Source organism: Prionailurus bengalensis, chromosome X, assembly GCF_016509475.1.
Source record: "Prionailurus bengalensis isolate Pbe53 chromosome X, Fcat_Pben_1.1_paternal_pri, whole genome shotgun sequence".
Lineage (NCBI taxonomy): Eukaryota > Metazoa > Chordata > Mammalia > Carnivora > Felidae > Prionailurus > Prionailurus bengalensis.
In genome coordinates, this window is record NC_057361.1 from 1413134 (window position 1) to 1430525 (window position 17392).

At 48.6% G+C, this 17392-nt stretch overlaps 1 protein-coding gene across 2 annotated transcripts in view; it reads right to left on the bottom strand.

Moving 5' to 3' along the window:
* DHRSX (dehydrogenase/reductase X-linked) overlaps nucleotides 1-17392 on the bottom strand; it is a 160301-nt gene that overhangs the window by 123464 nt on the left and 19445 nt on the right. The window contains exons 2-3 of one of the 2 annotated variants that reach the window (XM_043570463.1): nucleotides 11447-11554; nucleotides 4130-4198 (exon numbers count right to left, since the gene is read on the bottom strand). In XM_043570463.1, coding sequence (XP_043426398.1) covers nucleotides 4130-4198; nucleotides 11447-11554 — 177 coding nt within the window. The remainder of the gene's footprint in view (nucleotides 1-4129; nucleotides 4199-11446; nucleotides 11555-17392) is intronic. The other variant, XM_043570464.1, reaches the window with a different exon arrangement.

Sequence of the window (17392 nt, forward strand, 5' to 3'; positions counted from 1 at the left end):
ACACTGCACACTTTAAAAAATAAATAAATAAAGCCCTTTCTGACTATATTTTCTATATCCCCTAGAATCCACTTGATTTCCCCCAGAGGGAAAAACACAGAAGTAACATTTCTAGAATATTTTTTTTTTGAAACGGTTTCATGTGGGTGATGTCCCATCACTGACCTTGGATGCACGGAGCATCTTGAGCTGTGTTCAAAGGAACCATCTAAGATGTGTCCAAAGCAAACGTGGAAATTAAATGGCCAATGACACTGTGGGGAGTGAAAGTATCCCATAAATTACTGGTGGCAGACACAGAATGTGGCAGGCAAGGTGAGGAGGAAAATTCTTCCTTGTGGGATTTTTTAAAAAATCCTGCCGTTATTTATAGAGGTGCTAAGGCAATCAGGCAGACAATCGCCCTCTCTCATAGAACTCACCTTGCTAGTGGTTCAAAAGGTTAGAATTGATCGTTGCAAACTCCGGGAAATGAAGAGCCTTTAATGTAAGGAACAAGATGACAGCTATAATAGCCGATTAAATTTTCAGAACGTGCTGAGCGTCTCCTTCTGCGCCTTCAGGAAAGACACAGTGACCTTCTAAAGCCTTCTAATTACCCACAGGAAACCAGCAGTCTGTCTGTCTGCCTGGCTGTTGCTGGCTAGCTAGCATACGTGCTCCTTGACTAGCTCAGGACGCTAAATTAAAATTGAAAGGCAAAAAAAAAAAAAAAATAGGACTCTAGTTTGAAAAATTCATGACAATAAGGGCCATTTCATGGTATGTAGGGAAGACAGGTGGTCTTGAACGTACACCAGACCTAAATATACACGCGGAACATTGTTCAAACTACTCTTGGTGATACACGGAGTGTCGGCCAGCCAACGCGAGTCAAGCACTTCACGCTATAGGTATTAGGTGTCGAGAACTCTACGCTATAAAGAAAACCCACACGTGGTGGGGAGAAAAACAAAACCCATGCAATCAACACTCAGTCAAGTTTTTCGCAATGGGCCAAGCTCCAGAAGGATCCTTCCGGAAAATCAGAGAGTCTATGAGTAGAAGAAAAACGGTAGGTGTCTACTCGCCTCAAGATAGGTCTACGTTCAAGATATGAATCTCTCTTGGATGACAGGGTAGTAGATTCCTACCCAGAGACGCCATTTCCTGTTGCAGTAACGAATACCGAACTGATGTCATGGTATCTTTTGCTTCCATGACCAATTTAAGCATTTTATAGTGAGTTGGATGACCCAGACGTTCACAAAGATATATTGCCATCTCGCCGGGAAGTGGACCCAACTGACTTTTCCTGGCACAGGTGAGGCTTATAAAAAAAAAAAACAAAACTGAGTGCTGTTTTCTCTTAAGGAAAGCAAACCGGATGTAATACCTAAGTATCCCGTGAATCCAACAGCTGGCCCCTCTTCCCACTAAAGACAGAGAGAGATTTATGCTGGCAGAATGGCATTAGGAAAGGTGGAAACTGGTCAGGAAGACATTTCTGAAGAACACAAAGTAAAGCCTTTTAGGGAAAAGATCACAGACACCGTATCTCCAGTGGGATTACACTGAAGGTTTAGGATTCCATCGCGGCTTGTGTGAGCCTACGGCAAATGTCCAAAACACAATTACATTCTTGCAGTCTTTTTAAGAGGATTTAAATTCTCTAGTCCCACTTGGATTCACTGGGATGCTGTTATGACTTCCTGTTGTTTGCTTGTGTGGTGGTGTTGGGTTTTGTATTTTTATTTTTTGTCTTATTTCATTTTATGCCATTTGATGTTATTCCATTTATTTGCTTTTTTTTGGTCACAGAGCAAGAGTATTTGCTCCAAATGAGACAGCTTTGGTCAGCAGGGTATTACTCAAGAGCAATAAAGATATTGGCACCATGGCTACATGATAATCACGTATTGAAACTCTTGTCCCTGGAAAATCTCTTGGTGGAGAAATGAGCCCTATTATCTCAGTTCCTCAAAACAGTCATTAACTTATCCTTCCAAGAGCTCAGCTAGTTGAAGGTTGGGATGTGGATAGCCTCCCATATCAACACAAAGTAGGATCTCAACTGACCATGACTTCAAAAGCAGAAAGTATGGGAGAGTAAGGAGGATGAAGCATGCAACCAAGAACTTAGATTTTTCTTTTCCTAGATTAAGTCCAGAGAAGGGGTGGAGGTATGCTGGAGAGAAACTAGGTATTGAGAAATCACTGTGCTCTAGACAGTAATCTGTGCAATGTTGTTAAGATGTGTGCTTGCTTGCTCAAAAAAAAAAAAAAAATTGCCAGAGACACAATTACCCAATGCAGGAAGTCAAGGAAGAGCCATAAGCCATGAGTAAGTGTGGTTCCCATGGGCCTCGTGCCAACTCGTGTTACTGGCAGTGTGTGGGCAAGAATTTCACAGGCTCCAGTGGGTGCAGGCTGGTCTGGAGAGAAGTGTCTCCATCTGAGCTCAGTGCTGGAGAGCATCCTGAGCTAGACAGGGTGTTCTGTGATTGCAGGAAGACGGATGGATGGATGGATGGATGGGGGGATGGATGGATGGATGGGTGGATGGATGAGTGAATGGATGTGTGGATGGATGGATGGATGGATGGATGGATGGATGGATGGGTAGATAGATGGATGGATGGATGGATGGATGGATGGATGGAGAATGGGTGGATGGATGGATGGATGGATAGGTGGGTGGATGGATGGATGGATGCATGGATGCATGGATACATGGATGGATGGGGGATGGATGGGGGATGGATGGATGGTACATGGTGGATGGATGGCCACCCAGGGATAGGGAAGTGCAGTTACCCCTAGCCAGCCACTGGCGGGAGCTGCTTGTGTACCTGCTGACCTACAGGGCAGGGAATGGCCCCGGGTTGCATGGACAGCATCTTTGGGGGCCTCTGAGACTGGATGCAGATCCAGCCAAAGTGAAAGTCTGTTCAAGGACTACCACCCAACTGCCCCCACATGGCCAAGCCCCAGCATCCTCCCCCTGACATGTTGGGAGGCCCTCCACTGACCGACTCCTTCCAAGGGTCCAGCTTCATATGTTATAAAACTCATATGGTGTTGCTTTCTTATCTGATTCAACACACACAAGATTAATGCATAAAGTGTGTGTGTATGTGTGTGTGTGTGTGTGTGTGTGTGTTTCTGAGTGTGTGTGTGTCTGGCTCAGACCACTTTCCTCCACCGCCCACCCTACAGACACAGTCCGTCATCGCGGAGACCACAAACACTATGAATCAGTTCCCACTTGGAGTACGCATCAGCTTTGAGGGCAGGGTTGCGCCTGCTCTTGGAAGTGACCGCACCATCCTGGGTGATTTGGAATCATTGCCTCGCCCATCCCAACACCCTGGGCGGCCTCCCTTCCAGCACAGAGGAGCTGACCAAGTGCCGTCCCCCGAACACTCTGGCTTTCCACATCCACACCCGAATCTCAACATACAGCACGGGAGCCATCAAGTAATTTTAGAATGGGCTTCTAGAACCTTCTTCGCTCTGACAAATCAGGGGTACTGGTTCCAGCTTTGTTAGAATGAGTTAAGCTCTTAAACTTTATGAACAAACCTTTGCTCCTTCCTTGGTAAGGTTGTAACATCAGCAAATTAAGCTATCCTTTTTAAAAATTTTTTTAAGTTTATTTACTTTGACAGAATGTGCAAGCGAGGGAGGGGCAGAGAGAGAGAGGGAGAGAGAGAATCCCCAGCAGGCTCCGCACTTTCAATGTGGAGCCCAACGTGGGGCTCAAACTCATGAACCATGAGATCAGACCCTGAGCCAAAATCAAGAGTCAGGTGCCTCCCACGGTTCCCACGTGAAGACATGTGCAGAGAAGACGGACGCAGAATGACAACAAGGTCCCCATGTCACAAGGATGCAACCGACCAGCACCTTCCAACGCGTCCGCAGGAGCTGCCTACACAGAGCAACGCGACCACGGGCGAAACGTTTGCTGTCCTTCGTCACTCTCCAGTGGCGACCGGAAATCCCCAAAGGAAACATCTGGGAGAGATATCCCCCAGCCCCGAGTCACCTCCACCCCCTGCACCCCCAATCCCATGCCTGGGTCTGCAGCTCAGCCACAAACACCAACTCGGACCAAGGCAAAGAGCCGCTGGGCTACAAGAAGTACCTTTGTCATTCGACGTCTCCTCTTTTAGTCTCCGCACAACGTCTTGGGCTTTGCTGTCATTGTTTCCGGCTAAAAGGAAAAGAGAAGATATAAGCAGTGGGAAGGCTGTCCAGGTGCAACCGAGCACGAGATAATGTTGTCTTGAGATGCGAAACTCAGCCCTGGGGTGAGCTCTTTATGGCTTCTCTTCTTGCCCTGGTGCCGAATGGGCTTGTGGATCCCTTCCCGCCAAGTCAACCTACCAACTGAGGAAGCCTCTCCTTCACCCTGGATGGACAAGGTGCACGCGTTTGTTTGACATCTTCCTTAATGGTGATTACAGGGGCGTGGGGTGCCTGGTGGTTCAACGCATGCCGTCAGGGGTTGGGGGCAAGCCAAGAATCACGTAGGCATAGAAATGTTGACGGGAAGGACAGAACAGAAATCAGAAATACAACTTTCTAAGAAACTTTTTTTTTTTTTGCCGGGGCGGGCAGGGGGTGGGCGGGGAGAGCCAGGGAGAGGAGCAGAGAGAGAGAGAGAGAGAGAGAGAGAGAGAGAGAATCCCAAGCAGGCTCCGTGGTCAGTGCAGAGCCCAACTTGGCGGTCGAACTCATGAACTGAGAGATCTTGACCTAGAGCCGAAATCAAGAGTCAGACGCTCAACCGACTGAGCCACCCCAGCGGCCGTCCACTCATTGGTGGTGTGATCTGTAAAACCGGTCATGGGATGTGCCCGATACGTACGTGGGATTTCCCATTTCCTTATCGGTGACTTCGTGAAAACTCAGCAGGTGTGGTTTTCCCGAACGTGAGTGTAGAACGTCAGTGTAGAAGGTTGTGGCACGTATTTTGTGTGTGAGGGGTGTCATGGCTGAAATACGGACGACACGGGGCCACGGCCAGCTCATCCGTGGGCCATGCCACTCTTAATCTCAGGGTTGTGAGTTCAAGTCCCCGGGGGAGCCTACTTAAAAAATAACTGAGGGGCGCCTGGGTGGCTCAGTCGGTTGAGCATGCGACTTTGGCTCAGGTCATGATCTCGCGGTCCATGAGTTCAACCCCTGCATCAGGCTCTGTGCTGACAGCTCAGAGCCTGGAGCCTGCTTCGGATTCTGTGTCTCCCTCTCTCTCTGCCTCTCCCCTGCTCACCCTCTGTCTCTCTCTCTCTCTCTCAAAAATAAATAAATGCTAAGAAAACTAAAAATAAATTAAAAATAAAAATAAAAAACAATTTTTTTAATTACAGACTATGAAATTTGGGATTAAAATTGTGAATAAGGTTTCTTCACTGTCTTCCTAAGTAAATGTGCACTGACAGTTGCAGGCTGGGGTACTACTATTTTCCGAATGTCTCTAAGCACAGAGTCCTGCTATTAAGGGGTGCCCGACGGGGCTGCTGTTGTGGGGGAGACGCTCGGGAGACCCTGCCTGCCTACACACCAACGCTCACAAGCAACTGGACCGGAGACGGATTTTCAGCTCCTTGGAGGAATGAGCTAACCCAGAAAGTCCCTGCAGGGGTGAGTCATGGGAGCGCTTCCACAGAAGGGGATTAGACCTGACATCCGAGGAACACAGGTGTGGGCGTGAGGCTTCTAGAGCCTTGAGCACGGCCAGGTGGCCCGGGTCCAGCATGTCCCAAGAGAGGGGGCTGGCTCCTACCACCTTCTCACCCGGGGCCCGCCCCTGCCGGCTGGGTGTGCTCGGGGCTAGAACCATCTTGAAAATCGCAACGAGAATAGATTACCAAGCCATCCTTTTCAGAGGCATTTCTGCATGCTGTTTGCACACATGCGTGCGGGAGCTCACTTGTGAAATCCCATGCGATTTTTAAATATTAAATAGCCACCTGCTGCTGGGCCCAAACTTCTGGCATTTGCCATCTTGGCATCAACGGGTGGTCCAGTGGAAGCTCGCAGGAAGTGGGATAGAACCTCTACGTTCCCGAAAAAGACAGAAAGGGCCACAGAAAGCGAGGGCCGTCGACCAGCAGGGGTAACTGGTCATGACTGGTCATGCCTCGCTTTCTCAGGCACGTTTTTGGTAAAGGTCTTTCCTATGTTTACTGAGCACACATCGCAAAACAGATAGAATTCGACCAGATTGCTACTGGGCACAGACACTGTGGGTCTGCCGTCTACAAGTCCTTCCTCTGAAGGGCTAAGTTTTCCACGTGCCACGCGTCCCACAGACGTCCTACCCATAATGTCGACAAGGCACTGAGTCACTTCCCTCTCTTTGGACGGCATCCTATCCACCGGATTTCGAGAGTCTACAAGACGCAATGTAACTTCCATCTGTTTGTGTGGGGTTTTTGTAAGATGTTGAGCCTAAACCAAGGTCAGCAGACTATGAGCCTAGGGCCAAATCTGAAGGTCCCCTTGTTGTAAAAAGGAAAAAAAAAATAGTGGAACAACAGCTATGCCTGTAGCTTTAAATACTGGCAGTGACCACTTTGTTGCTATGAAGGTGGAACTGATCGGGGAGAAACACACCTACGGAAATATTTGTTGTCTGGCCCATCACAGAAAGAATATTTACTGGCCCTTGGTCTCCGCCTTAGATGGCTGGTCATGAAGACTTAGGAACAAACATCTTCCGCCAAAATAGTGTTCTGAAACAATAATAACTAAGATATTGTGAGCAGGGAAGAAACTAATTGATGGATGTACAGCAATATTAACGTGCTTGACTTAAACCCAAGTTCTGTTTTCAGTTTTTTAGCAAGTAATTGATTATTCTCTAAACATTAGCAGACGCAGGATTAGCAAATTTGAAATTTCTGAATATACACATGTCTTCTTTTTTACTTAATACATTTGTGTTAAAGTGTCCGATGACGGTATTTCATTAAGTGGCCTTGTATCCAACTGTCACACAAAATGACAAATTGCCACTCTCGGAATGCAGGCAATTACGCCCTGAAAGACTCGGGAAGCAGGGAAGATTCCACACTCGATGGGACTGACGGAGAGGGTCACACTGTGACCCGTGGTGAAGGTGTAAACGCAGACATCAGAAGCTCTGTGGAAAAGAGCACAGGTGGAGCTTACTCTGCTTTGCTCAAGAAAATGAGAACTTTGCTGCCGGCAGGGATGTTCCTGGTGCTCATCAAACATCACCTAAATGAGGAGGTGATAACAATCAGGTTTCCAGTCCTTGCATGCATGGGTGCCACATGCTTGCTCACATGCTGTCACTGCATTGTGTCTGTACGACATACTGCTCATTCAACTAGAGTTCAGCATGACCTACACCAATGTGACCTCCCCATAAAGTAACCCAACTCCACCTCATCAGGACCCAACCCAAGGAAGGTCATCATGACATAACCCAAGGAGACCTCATCACCGCCCAACCCAACTAGACCTCATCATGACATAACCCATACAGACTTCATCATGATGTAAGTCAACTAGACCTCATCATCACCTAACCAACTAGACCTCATCATGACATAACCCATCTAGACTTAATCATGATATAAGTCAACTAAACCTCATCATGATATAAGTCAACTAGACCTCATCACCACCTAACCCAACTAGACCTCATCATCACCCAACCCAACTAGACCTCATCATGATGTAACCCATCTAGACTTCATCATGATATAAGTCAACTAGACCTCATCATGATATAACCCAACCAGACCTCATCATGATATAAGTCAACTAGACCTCATCATCACTTAACCCAACTAGACCTCATCATGACGTAATCCATATAGACTTCATCATGATATAAGTCAACTAGACCTCATCATGATATAACCCAACCAGACCTCATCATGATATAAGTCAACTAGACCTCATCATCACTTAACCCAACTAGACCTCATCATGACGTAACCCATATAGACTTCATCATGATATAAGTCAACTAAACCTCATCATGATATAACCCAACCAGACCTCATCATGATATAAGTCAACTAGACCTCATCATCACCTAACCAACTAGACCTCATCATGACATAACCCATCTAGACTTCATCATGATATAAGTCAACTAAACCTCATCATGATATAACCCAAGCAGACCTCATCATGATATAAGTCAACTAGACCTCATCATCACCCAACCCAACTAGACCTCATCATGATATAAGTCAACTAGACCTCATCATGACGTAACCCATCTAGACTTCATCATGATATAAGTCAACTAGACCTCATCACCACCTAACCCAACTAGACCTCATCATCACCCAACCCAACTAGACCTCATCATGACGTAACCCATCTAGACTTCATCATGATAGAAGTCAACTAGACCTCATCATGATATAACCCAACCAGACCTCATCATGATATAAGTCAACTAGACCTCATCATCACCTAACCAACTAGACCTCATCATGACGTAACCCATCTAGACTTCATCATGATATAAGTCAACTAGACCTCATCATGATATAACCCAAGCAGACCTCATCATGATATAAGTCAACTAGACCTCATCATCACTTAACCCGACTAGACTTTATCATGACCCAACCCAACTAGACCTCATGATCTCCTAATCAACTAGATGTCATCATGACCTAAACCACCACACTGCAGCAAACAGCACAGGAATGGAATGATTTCTTTTCGCATTGCAACATTGCCGAGTTTCATAAGGAATTAAGAAGATGAAACAGACAAGTGCACTGGAGAAGTCACAGGGGCAGAGATAACGAGGGCTGGATGACAGCCTCTGTCTTTTCTCAGACCAGACGTTCCCTCCCTGTCCTGCTCCACCAGCTTCCTTCTGCCACTAGCCTAAATTCAGCAGGCCCTCAGAGGGCACCTATTTCTCCTTGTGTTCAAGAGCTGATGTCACTTTGATCAAGTCATTCCACATGGCGGCAGAAATCCCAGATACAGCAGGAGTCTCCTAGAGGACCCAGTCTGTCTGCCCACATGCCCTGTCCCCTGATTTGCTCAGGTCCCAGGGAGACATAAACACATCACAGAGGTACTAAAACTGAAGAAGACGTCTAGAAATGCACACTCAGACAGGCCCTCTCTCCTGTAAGACCCCCACATCTGCAAACAACCCCTGTCCATCTGTGAGGGAAGATGTGGACATTGGTAAAGACAGCCCATGCAAGGACTTGTCAAAAACTGTTCAAACATGGGGCGCCTGGGTGGCGCAGTCGGTTAAAGCGTCCGACTTCAGCCAGGTCACGATCTCGCGGTCCATGAGTTCGAGCCCCGCGTCAGGCTCTGGGCTGATGGCTCAGAGCCTGGAGCCTGTTTCCGATTCTGTGTCTCCCTCTCTCTCTGCCCCTCCCCCGTTCATGCTCTGTCTCTCTCTGTCCCAAAAATAAATAAACGTTGAAAAAAAAAATTAAAAAAAAAAAAACTGTTCAAACGTTTCCCCATCTATGCAGACAACGGGCACTTGGACGCATCCCTGAAGGAAAAACAACACTCTGACGAGGAAAGAAAACGGTGAGGTAGACCAAGAAGTCATCCACCCATCCCAAAGCCTGAGAAATGTGTTCCGTTCAACAGACCCGATTGTTCATGACAGGGAGGTGCCTACATGGGTCCGTGAGGAAGGTATCACTGTAAGAAACCATAGGTTTTCAAAAAGTGAAATGTGGGAAGGGCCATGTGACACACACACACACAAAATTTTAAACTGCGGAGTCATGTTTTGCAAAAGCATAAGAAAAGATTCACAGTGAGGAGTGTGAGTCTATTTGGTTACGGGACGGAAGGAATCACTGCGTACACCCACGTGGGCCAAAGAAAACAGAAGGCCACGCTGGCTGGACCTGGGGTTCCCCATGTGGGTCAAGAGCCCCCCACCCCAGACATCCTCCATGGAACTCAGGACTGTGAGTTTCAACATCAGGAATCACCCATACCATGGTGGCCAACCCCTAAGAATGTGGACAAGACACAGAAGTCCGGGCAGGGTCTATGACCTGGCCACCGCCAGAAACCAGATACACTTTCATAACAGGGTTCACGTGTTGAAGCTGGCTCAAAATAAAGCTTAAGATCCTCACAGGGGCCAATCGTAGGTGTCACTAAACCCCCCAGGAGGTCACTTAATGTACGCCATTACGTGAGGAGTTTGTGTTCTTACATATTTTTATATGTGTACCTCAGTATCCTTTGGTTTATAATATTAATGGATTTTAGTGGATTAATGGATGTTCGTAATGGATTCATATTTTTAATATTAATGCATTTAAGCAGAACTGGATGCCAACAGTGTCCAAGGACTGGGAAAGGGGAAACGTGACTGTGTCCTGAGCTCAGAAGAGCCAGGAAGGAACAAAACACATTCATGTTGAAATACCCAGCCTCGACTAGAGCTTCTGATCCAAAACCACCCTTCGATAGATGGTAGCGGGCAAAAGATACAGGAAAAAATGGGAGAAAGGAAGAAATAAATCACTAATGGCTCAGTAAACGACCATGCGTAATGTTATTTAGAAAGTCTTAAGTGGAAAGCAATCCTTAACAGCTAAAACGAGACGTGTAATACAGTTTATATATAAACAGACACCATAAAAGGTAGTAATTAAATGCAGATGATGTCAGTAGGGGACGTAGTTAGTGGGACACCTGGGTCAGCAGTTAAACATCTGACTCTTGATTGTGGCTCAGGTCGTGATCTCACGGTTGTGACCTCGAGCCCCAAGTCAGGGTCCGTGCCTGCTTAAGATTCTCTCTCTCTCTGTCTCTCCCTCTGCCCGTCCCCTGCTGGCATAGGCACTCTCTTTCTCTCTCAAAAAAAAAAAAAAAAAAAAAAAAGAACATAATTAGCATTGAGTGCTTTTTTTTTTTTCCCCAAAGCTGATGTGCACATAGCATTTTTGCCAGCTGATTACAAATTCTACCCCCAGTTCCCTGGAACTATTAAACAAAAGCAAAATGGGTCCTTGGAACTCTCTCTTTTTCCAGGCAAGGAAAATCCCTTCATTTTCAAAGAGGAGTTAGAAGCCGGGATAAGGAACAGAGAGAGTTGGAATAGGAGAAGGGAAAATACAGTGTCTATAGGATCTGGCAGAAGAGGAAGCCAGCGTTGCGAACACCGGCTGAGAGTGTGGTACGGACTACGTTGTGTCTTCCCCAGGTTCATACGCTGAAGCCCTGAGCCCTAGGTCCTCAGAATGTGGTTGTGTTTGGGGGTGGGTCTTTAAAGAGGGGATGAAGGTAACATGAGGTCACTAAGGTGGGTCCTAATGCAGTAGGACTGGGGATGCAAAGAGGACACGCGTAGGTGTTTTGCGCAAAGGACCGTCGCACCCACGAGCAAACGACTGTCTGCATGCAGACACGCGCGAGCTACTGGCTCCCTGGCGTTAGCCAAAAATGCAATCGTCACCTATGATCACGTGCATGCCGAGCCTCGCCAGCTGCTTCGCCGTGGCATAGCCGATGCCATCCGTGCCTCCGGTCACTATGGCCACACGGTCGGGTTGTGGGGGAAAAACTGCAGGAGAAACAGACCAGAGACAAAAACATCAACGTGAGGCTGACAGGCAGAGTGCGCGTGCATCAGAACCCCGCCACGGGAGAACGTGGACGGGCCAGGGGAGGCGTGGTGCGGTGCGTGTGGTTTGGTTCCTCGTGGGTTCCCCGCAGGCTCGGAACCGTTGTGGGGGGGGCAGTCATGAGCGATTACAGCCTGGGGAGAGACACCTGTAACGTCTCCCTCGACCCCTGGGAGGCTGTGGCAGGAACCGACTGGAATAGCAGCACAGCGACAGGCAGGAAGGTCCTGAGCAGACGCGGGTGTCGTGTTCACAACCGCGGATGGGAGTCCAGGGCAAACACCAGGCAGGGCGTATTTGGGTCGGAAGTGTAGGCTTTACTGTTGGCCAAGGACGGAGGAGGGCAGCAGATTGGGGGGTGACTGCTTGCCACTGAAAAAGAAGTTTCCTGATCACAGTGCCCAAGAGGAGGGGGCACGCCACGTGGCGGGGCCCCACGGGGAAGCAGCAGGTGGGTCAGGAGGCGGACAGACAAGGAAACGGGGACTCGAGCCTTTATCGTGCAAAGAAATGGGTGAGGTAATCAGGCTAAGCTGGTTTCGCATGGGCTAGTGTGGGCGATTTCAGCACTCTCCAGGTGGTAGGGGCTGTCCTAGTTGTGGGTCCCTGGCCCTGCAGTGACTGGGGGGGTAGTGTGGATTGTGGCCCAGAGTGGGGTCTTGGAGGCAGTGGGGTGAGGGCTGTGGATGGGTTGGTTTGCATTTGAAAAGCGTGCTCCTCCTCCAGGAACTGGACAGCGAGGAGAGCTTCAGCGTACGATAAAGGTGACCAAGATGAACGTTTTAATAAATGGTGTTGGGTCACCTAAATAGACATTGGGGGAGGGGTCAGTGTTGTCTCATCTAAATAGACATGGGGGGAGATGATTTTGGGTCATCTAAATAGACATGGGGGGGTCAGTGTTGGGTCATCTAAATAGACATTGTGGGGACCGGTGTTGAGTCACGTAAATAGACATGGAGGGGACAGTGTTGGGTCATCTAAATAGACATTGGGGCAAAAAAAGAAAAATTAGACCCATACCTCATAGTACACATCAAACAACCAAGAAGAAGAAGTCACACAATGAAGATATTACAAAAAAAGCATGAATACGTTTATCTTTAATCTCAGAGTACAAAAAGCCATCCCTAATTATAAGTCAAATGTGAGAAAAATTAAGTAAACAAATTTCACTGGTGGAAAAAAAAAAGACACCAAAAGCAAAGTTAGAAAAAAAAATGATAAACTGGAAAAAAAATTGCAACTCCTATCACACGCAAAGAGGTATTTCCTTGTTTGTAAGAGTTGTTAAAAATCAAGGAGAAAAACAGTCTATAACGAAAAAGGGGCAAAGATCGCCGTGTATATGAAAACATATGGCATGGTCTTTATAACGGCCTTTGGGTTTGTACCGAATAAGAAAAATACTTGTGAAAAGCCCCTGAGGTACCATCCGAGTAGCAAAAGTGCATCCACTTGGATGGCACACGTGTCTGGCATTGTGGGTAGGAATTTGAAATGGGACAGTCCCTATGTGGGTGGGGGCACTGACCAATACATTGTGCAACATGAAAGGCACTCATCGTGTAGTCCCGCAAAATCACTTCTAAAAATCTCCCTTGGAGATTCAGCGCACACTTCCAAGGTGAAACCAAGGATCGTCACCGCAGCCTGCGTCTCTGTGCGTAGGGATGTACAGCCTGCCCCACGTCCACACCATGGGGTCTCCTCGCCCTCTGTCTGCACGATCACGCAGGGAACAAACAGTCAGCAGCCCTGCGAGCGTGGCCCAAGTGCAGGTGAAGAATTGCACCTGCTGGGCAAGGACCAGCTTTGGTCCCCGTGTTAGGAGATCCTTCCAGGAATCCACTTTCCTTCCACGGGCACATGCCGCCACAGTCAGGCATTCTCGTCCCTAAAATGAAGAACTAAGCCTACAGAGGAAAGCCTGAGCAGGCCATCTGGATATCTTCCCCGCCCTACGGACGTTGAAACATTTGAAAACACAGTCTCCACCAGGAAGAGTGTCTCTGGCTGGGGCAACTTCTCTAAAGGACCTCACTCCATGCGACTCCTTCAGGCTACACAGCAAGTCTGCAGACACCCAGGCTCCACTCAACAACCAGGGAGCCCTCCCCTCAGGTGGGTTTAGGTCCCAGCAGGATGCACGCTCTTTATAACCAGGCTGTTCTCGTGGGCTACTGATGGGAGGACAGCAGGATCGCAGAGAGGTTCTGCAGGAAAAAGCATGAGCGACGGTCCAGTCTCACGTTCCTTTCGCAGGTGACAGAGGTGAGGACCCAAGGTCCAAGAGAGGAGGGAGCCTGGTGTACATACGCGGGGACATGCACACCCTTGTATTTACCCGGACAGGACGTCTCGCGGCGCTCAGGGTCACCAGCAAAAGGCAGACAGCAAGGTCTTTGTAAGCAGTCCTAACCTTTCATCCCAAAGTGAGATTGACGGGCAGTGCTTAACACTTAAATCATAACAGGCGAGGCCCCCAGACCCTCCTAATTTACACACACTTCCTTCCCAGAAATGGCTACGCCATGCTGCTTAAGGAGAAAAAAACAGAAAGCAGGATATATATCCATATATAATATATACACACATGAGATGTGTATGTTAAGTCGGGGCCCCCCCAGGTGGCTCAGTTGGTTAAGCATCCAACTGCGGCTCAGGTCATGATCTCACGGTTCATGAGTTCAACCCTTGCATCAGGCTCTGTGCTGACATCTCGGAGGCTGGAGCCTGATTCTGTGTTTCCATCTCCCTCTGCCCCTCCCCTGCTCTCATTCTGTCTGTCTCTCTTTCAAAAATAACCATGAAGAGGGGCGCCTGGGTGGCGCAGTCGGTTAAGCGTCCGACTTCAGCTCAGGTCACGATCTCGCGGTCCGTGAGTTCGAGCCCCGCGTCGGGCTCTGGGCTGATGGCTCAGAGCCTGGAGCCTGTTTCCGATTCTGTGTCTCCCTCTGTCTCTGCCCCTCCCCCGTTCATGCTCTGTCTCTCTCTGTCTCAAAAATAAATAAACGTTAAAAAAAAAACAAACACAAATAACCATGAAGAAACATTATTTAAGCTAAAATACAAAGGGAATATTTTTTTTAAGTGGAAAAAAAAATTAAAACAAAAACAGAGCTCCCAAGGGTACGGCCAATATGAAACGGTCTAGTAGGCATGTGAATGGAATCGGAGGAAGAGAGAGAAGTATTTTAAGAAACGAAGAATGATTCCGAGCCTGTTTGGGATTCTCTGTGTCCCTCTCTCTCTGCCCCTCCCCCACTGGCTCTCAAAAAAATAAACTTAAAAAAAAAAAAAGAAAGAAAGAAACGGTGACTGAGAATTTCGCACGGGAGAGAGGTCGTAAGAATACCGACCTTGACTTAATTTCCTTCCTCGTGGCTTTGCGTGTTTCCGGAATGGACGTGAACATGAATTCCTTTTGTTCTGAAATCAATCATTTCCTGAGCGAGCACAGCATTAACCTTAACGTAGCTTAATCACACGCGTCCTGCCCACGCCCGTCTCCTGGTGGGAAGGATCCCTGTGCAATATGGACACCATTCCCATTCGAGACTTTGTCTCAAACATATGGCCCCGGGGGTGGCCTTTGGGTTGAGGATCCCATCAGAACAGCGATCACCAGCCCAACACAGAAACACTAACGAAACAAATGCCCTGATTCATAAAGACTCAAGGAGACGGGTTTACGGGGAAAACGCACCCCTGCTGTGTTGGGAGACAAGTTTCCAGGCTTCCACGGAAATACACGAACGAATCTTCACTTAACACCCGACTGTGATTTTCGAGATACCAGAATCCCCAAAAGTGTGATAGGAGGTACCAGGTGGCTCAAGGTCGTGAGTGTTGTTTCCGGATATAAAGTTACGATGCAAAACTTAATTCTGCAAGACATCTTTTTTTTTTTTAAGTTTATTTACTTATTTCACGAGAGCGTGAGCCAGGGAGGGGCACAGAGGGGGAGACAGAGAGAATCCCAAGCAGGCTGTCGGTGCAGAGCCCGACATGGGGCTCGAACTCACGAGCCGGGAGATCGTGACCTGAGCAGAAGTCGGACACTGAACCCACTGAGCCACCCAGGCGCCCTTATGCTGCAAGACATGTTTAAAAGTCTCCGTCTGTTACTGCCTCTGCCCTTTGTGCGTAGTATGTGCCCTTTGGAAAAATAACACCTTCTATTTTCCCAACTTCAAAGTTAAAGACACAGATCCTGAGCCGTAAAGCTTCCCGGGATTAAGCCAAATGAACACAAACGATTTGAAACGATAAAAACTTCAGGCTCCGTGTTCAAGGTGTGCAAATATAATTTATGGAAGTTGCTTATACGATGCATGTTAATAACGAGTGTGGGGGAGGGTGGGGGGAGTAAATCAAATCCTCAAACTCAGTTCCAGAGATAGATCTGAACCACCTGGGAAGATTAAAAATCATCTGCATCTATGCCGATCCTAAGACCCCCCCCTCCCACGGAGCTCCAAGAGCAATTTCCGCCTCGAGCTTCCTGGCAGCCAAAGAGAAAAGGGCAAACATGCCAGAGACGGCTCTCTCACCACCTTTTCAATGGACGGGTGTTAAATCAGCACCACACATCAAAGGCTTCCTCGCATCTTCCATCGGGGACATCTTTTGAAGACACAGAAGGAGTGACGGGAACAGTCTTCAAACAGAGGAACAGACAAGATTTTTGTCTCACGGCACCAGGGGTGCGTGTGTGAGCCCCAGGAAGGCTGCACGGAATGAGGGCAACAGTGCAACACTGAGAGGCGGCCCCTGATGTGTCCCTGTGACACACAACTGAGAGGGGGTCCCGGGGAGACTGGGCTCACTTCCACGGGCAGAGGGCAGGTGCGTGTCGCAGACAAGGACCAGCGAGCATCCTTGAGGCAGAAGGGACAGTGCAAAGCAGGTCCAGCAGGAGGGACTTCTGAGGGAGCATTTGGAAAACCAGATTTGAAGGCCACTTAGCCCAACGGGCGGGAGAGACGGACCCCACTGACTCCACAGGCTGCACCCCTGGGCACACACACCCTCCCCCAAGCCGCCCTCAGCAGCCGTGCCGACTGGCCACCTGCCAGCAGCTGCTCAGATTTACAGGCACTGACTGATACACGCTTACACGCCCGTGCATCAAAATGCAGGTGTCACACGTTCTGTTCACGCGTTTTTGTGCCGATGCCAGGAAGGGTTTGCCCGCTGACAATCTTTTACCCCAAGCCAAGCTCAAGGAGCCTTTTTCTTCTAGAAGAACAAAGGTCCTCATTGTGTTGAAATGAGGTCCCCCCACCGCCCCCGACCGTCACCAGAATGTGAAGGGGAAAGCGAGGGGCAGATATTGGTACAATCAGAGCAAGGCGGTTCGACCTGCAGTTTCCCACACACGCAAAAGTCTGAACAAGCCAGCGAGGCCCAACCCAAAGGAGGAAATGAGGAGGCACGCCCCGTGGAAAGTGGGGGGAGGAGGTGCCCACAGAAAGGCACTGGATTTGAGGTCAAGGGACTCAGTTCCCCGAGTCCCCCCCGTGCCAAGGACGAGCCTAACGCCCTGGTTTCCAGCACGGATGCTGGCCGTGGGCCAACCCCCGCCGTGCCCAGAGAGCGGACTTCCAGAGCAAGAGGCTAACACCACCACACCCGAGATGGTCCAGGAGTCAGGCTGTGAAATCCCCACGCCCTGACCTTAGAGCCCCCGATCCCTCTGGCTGAGCCCCGGACAACGATATCACAGGCATGAGCATCATGGCTTTCAGGATAGCTGATTTAGCTGGGCCGCG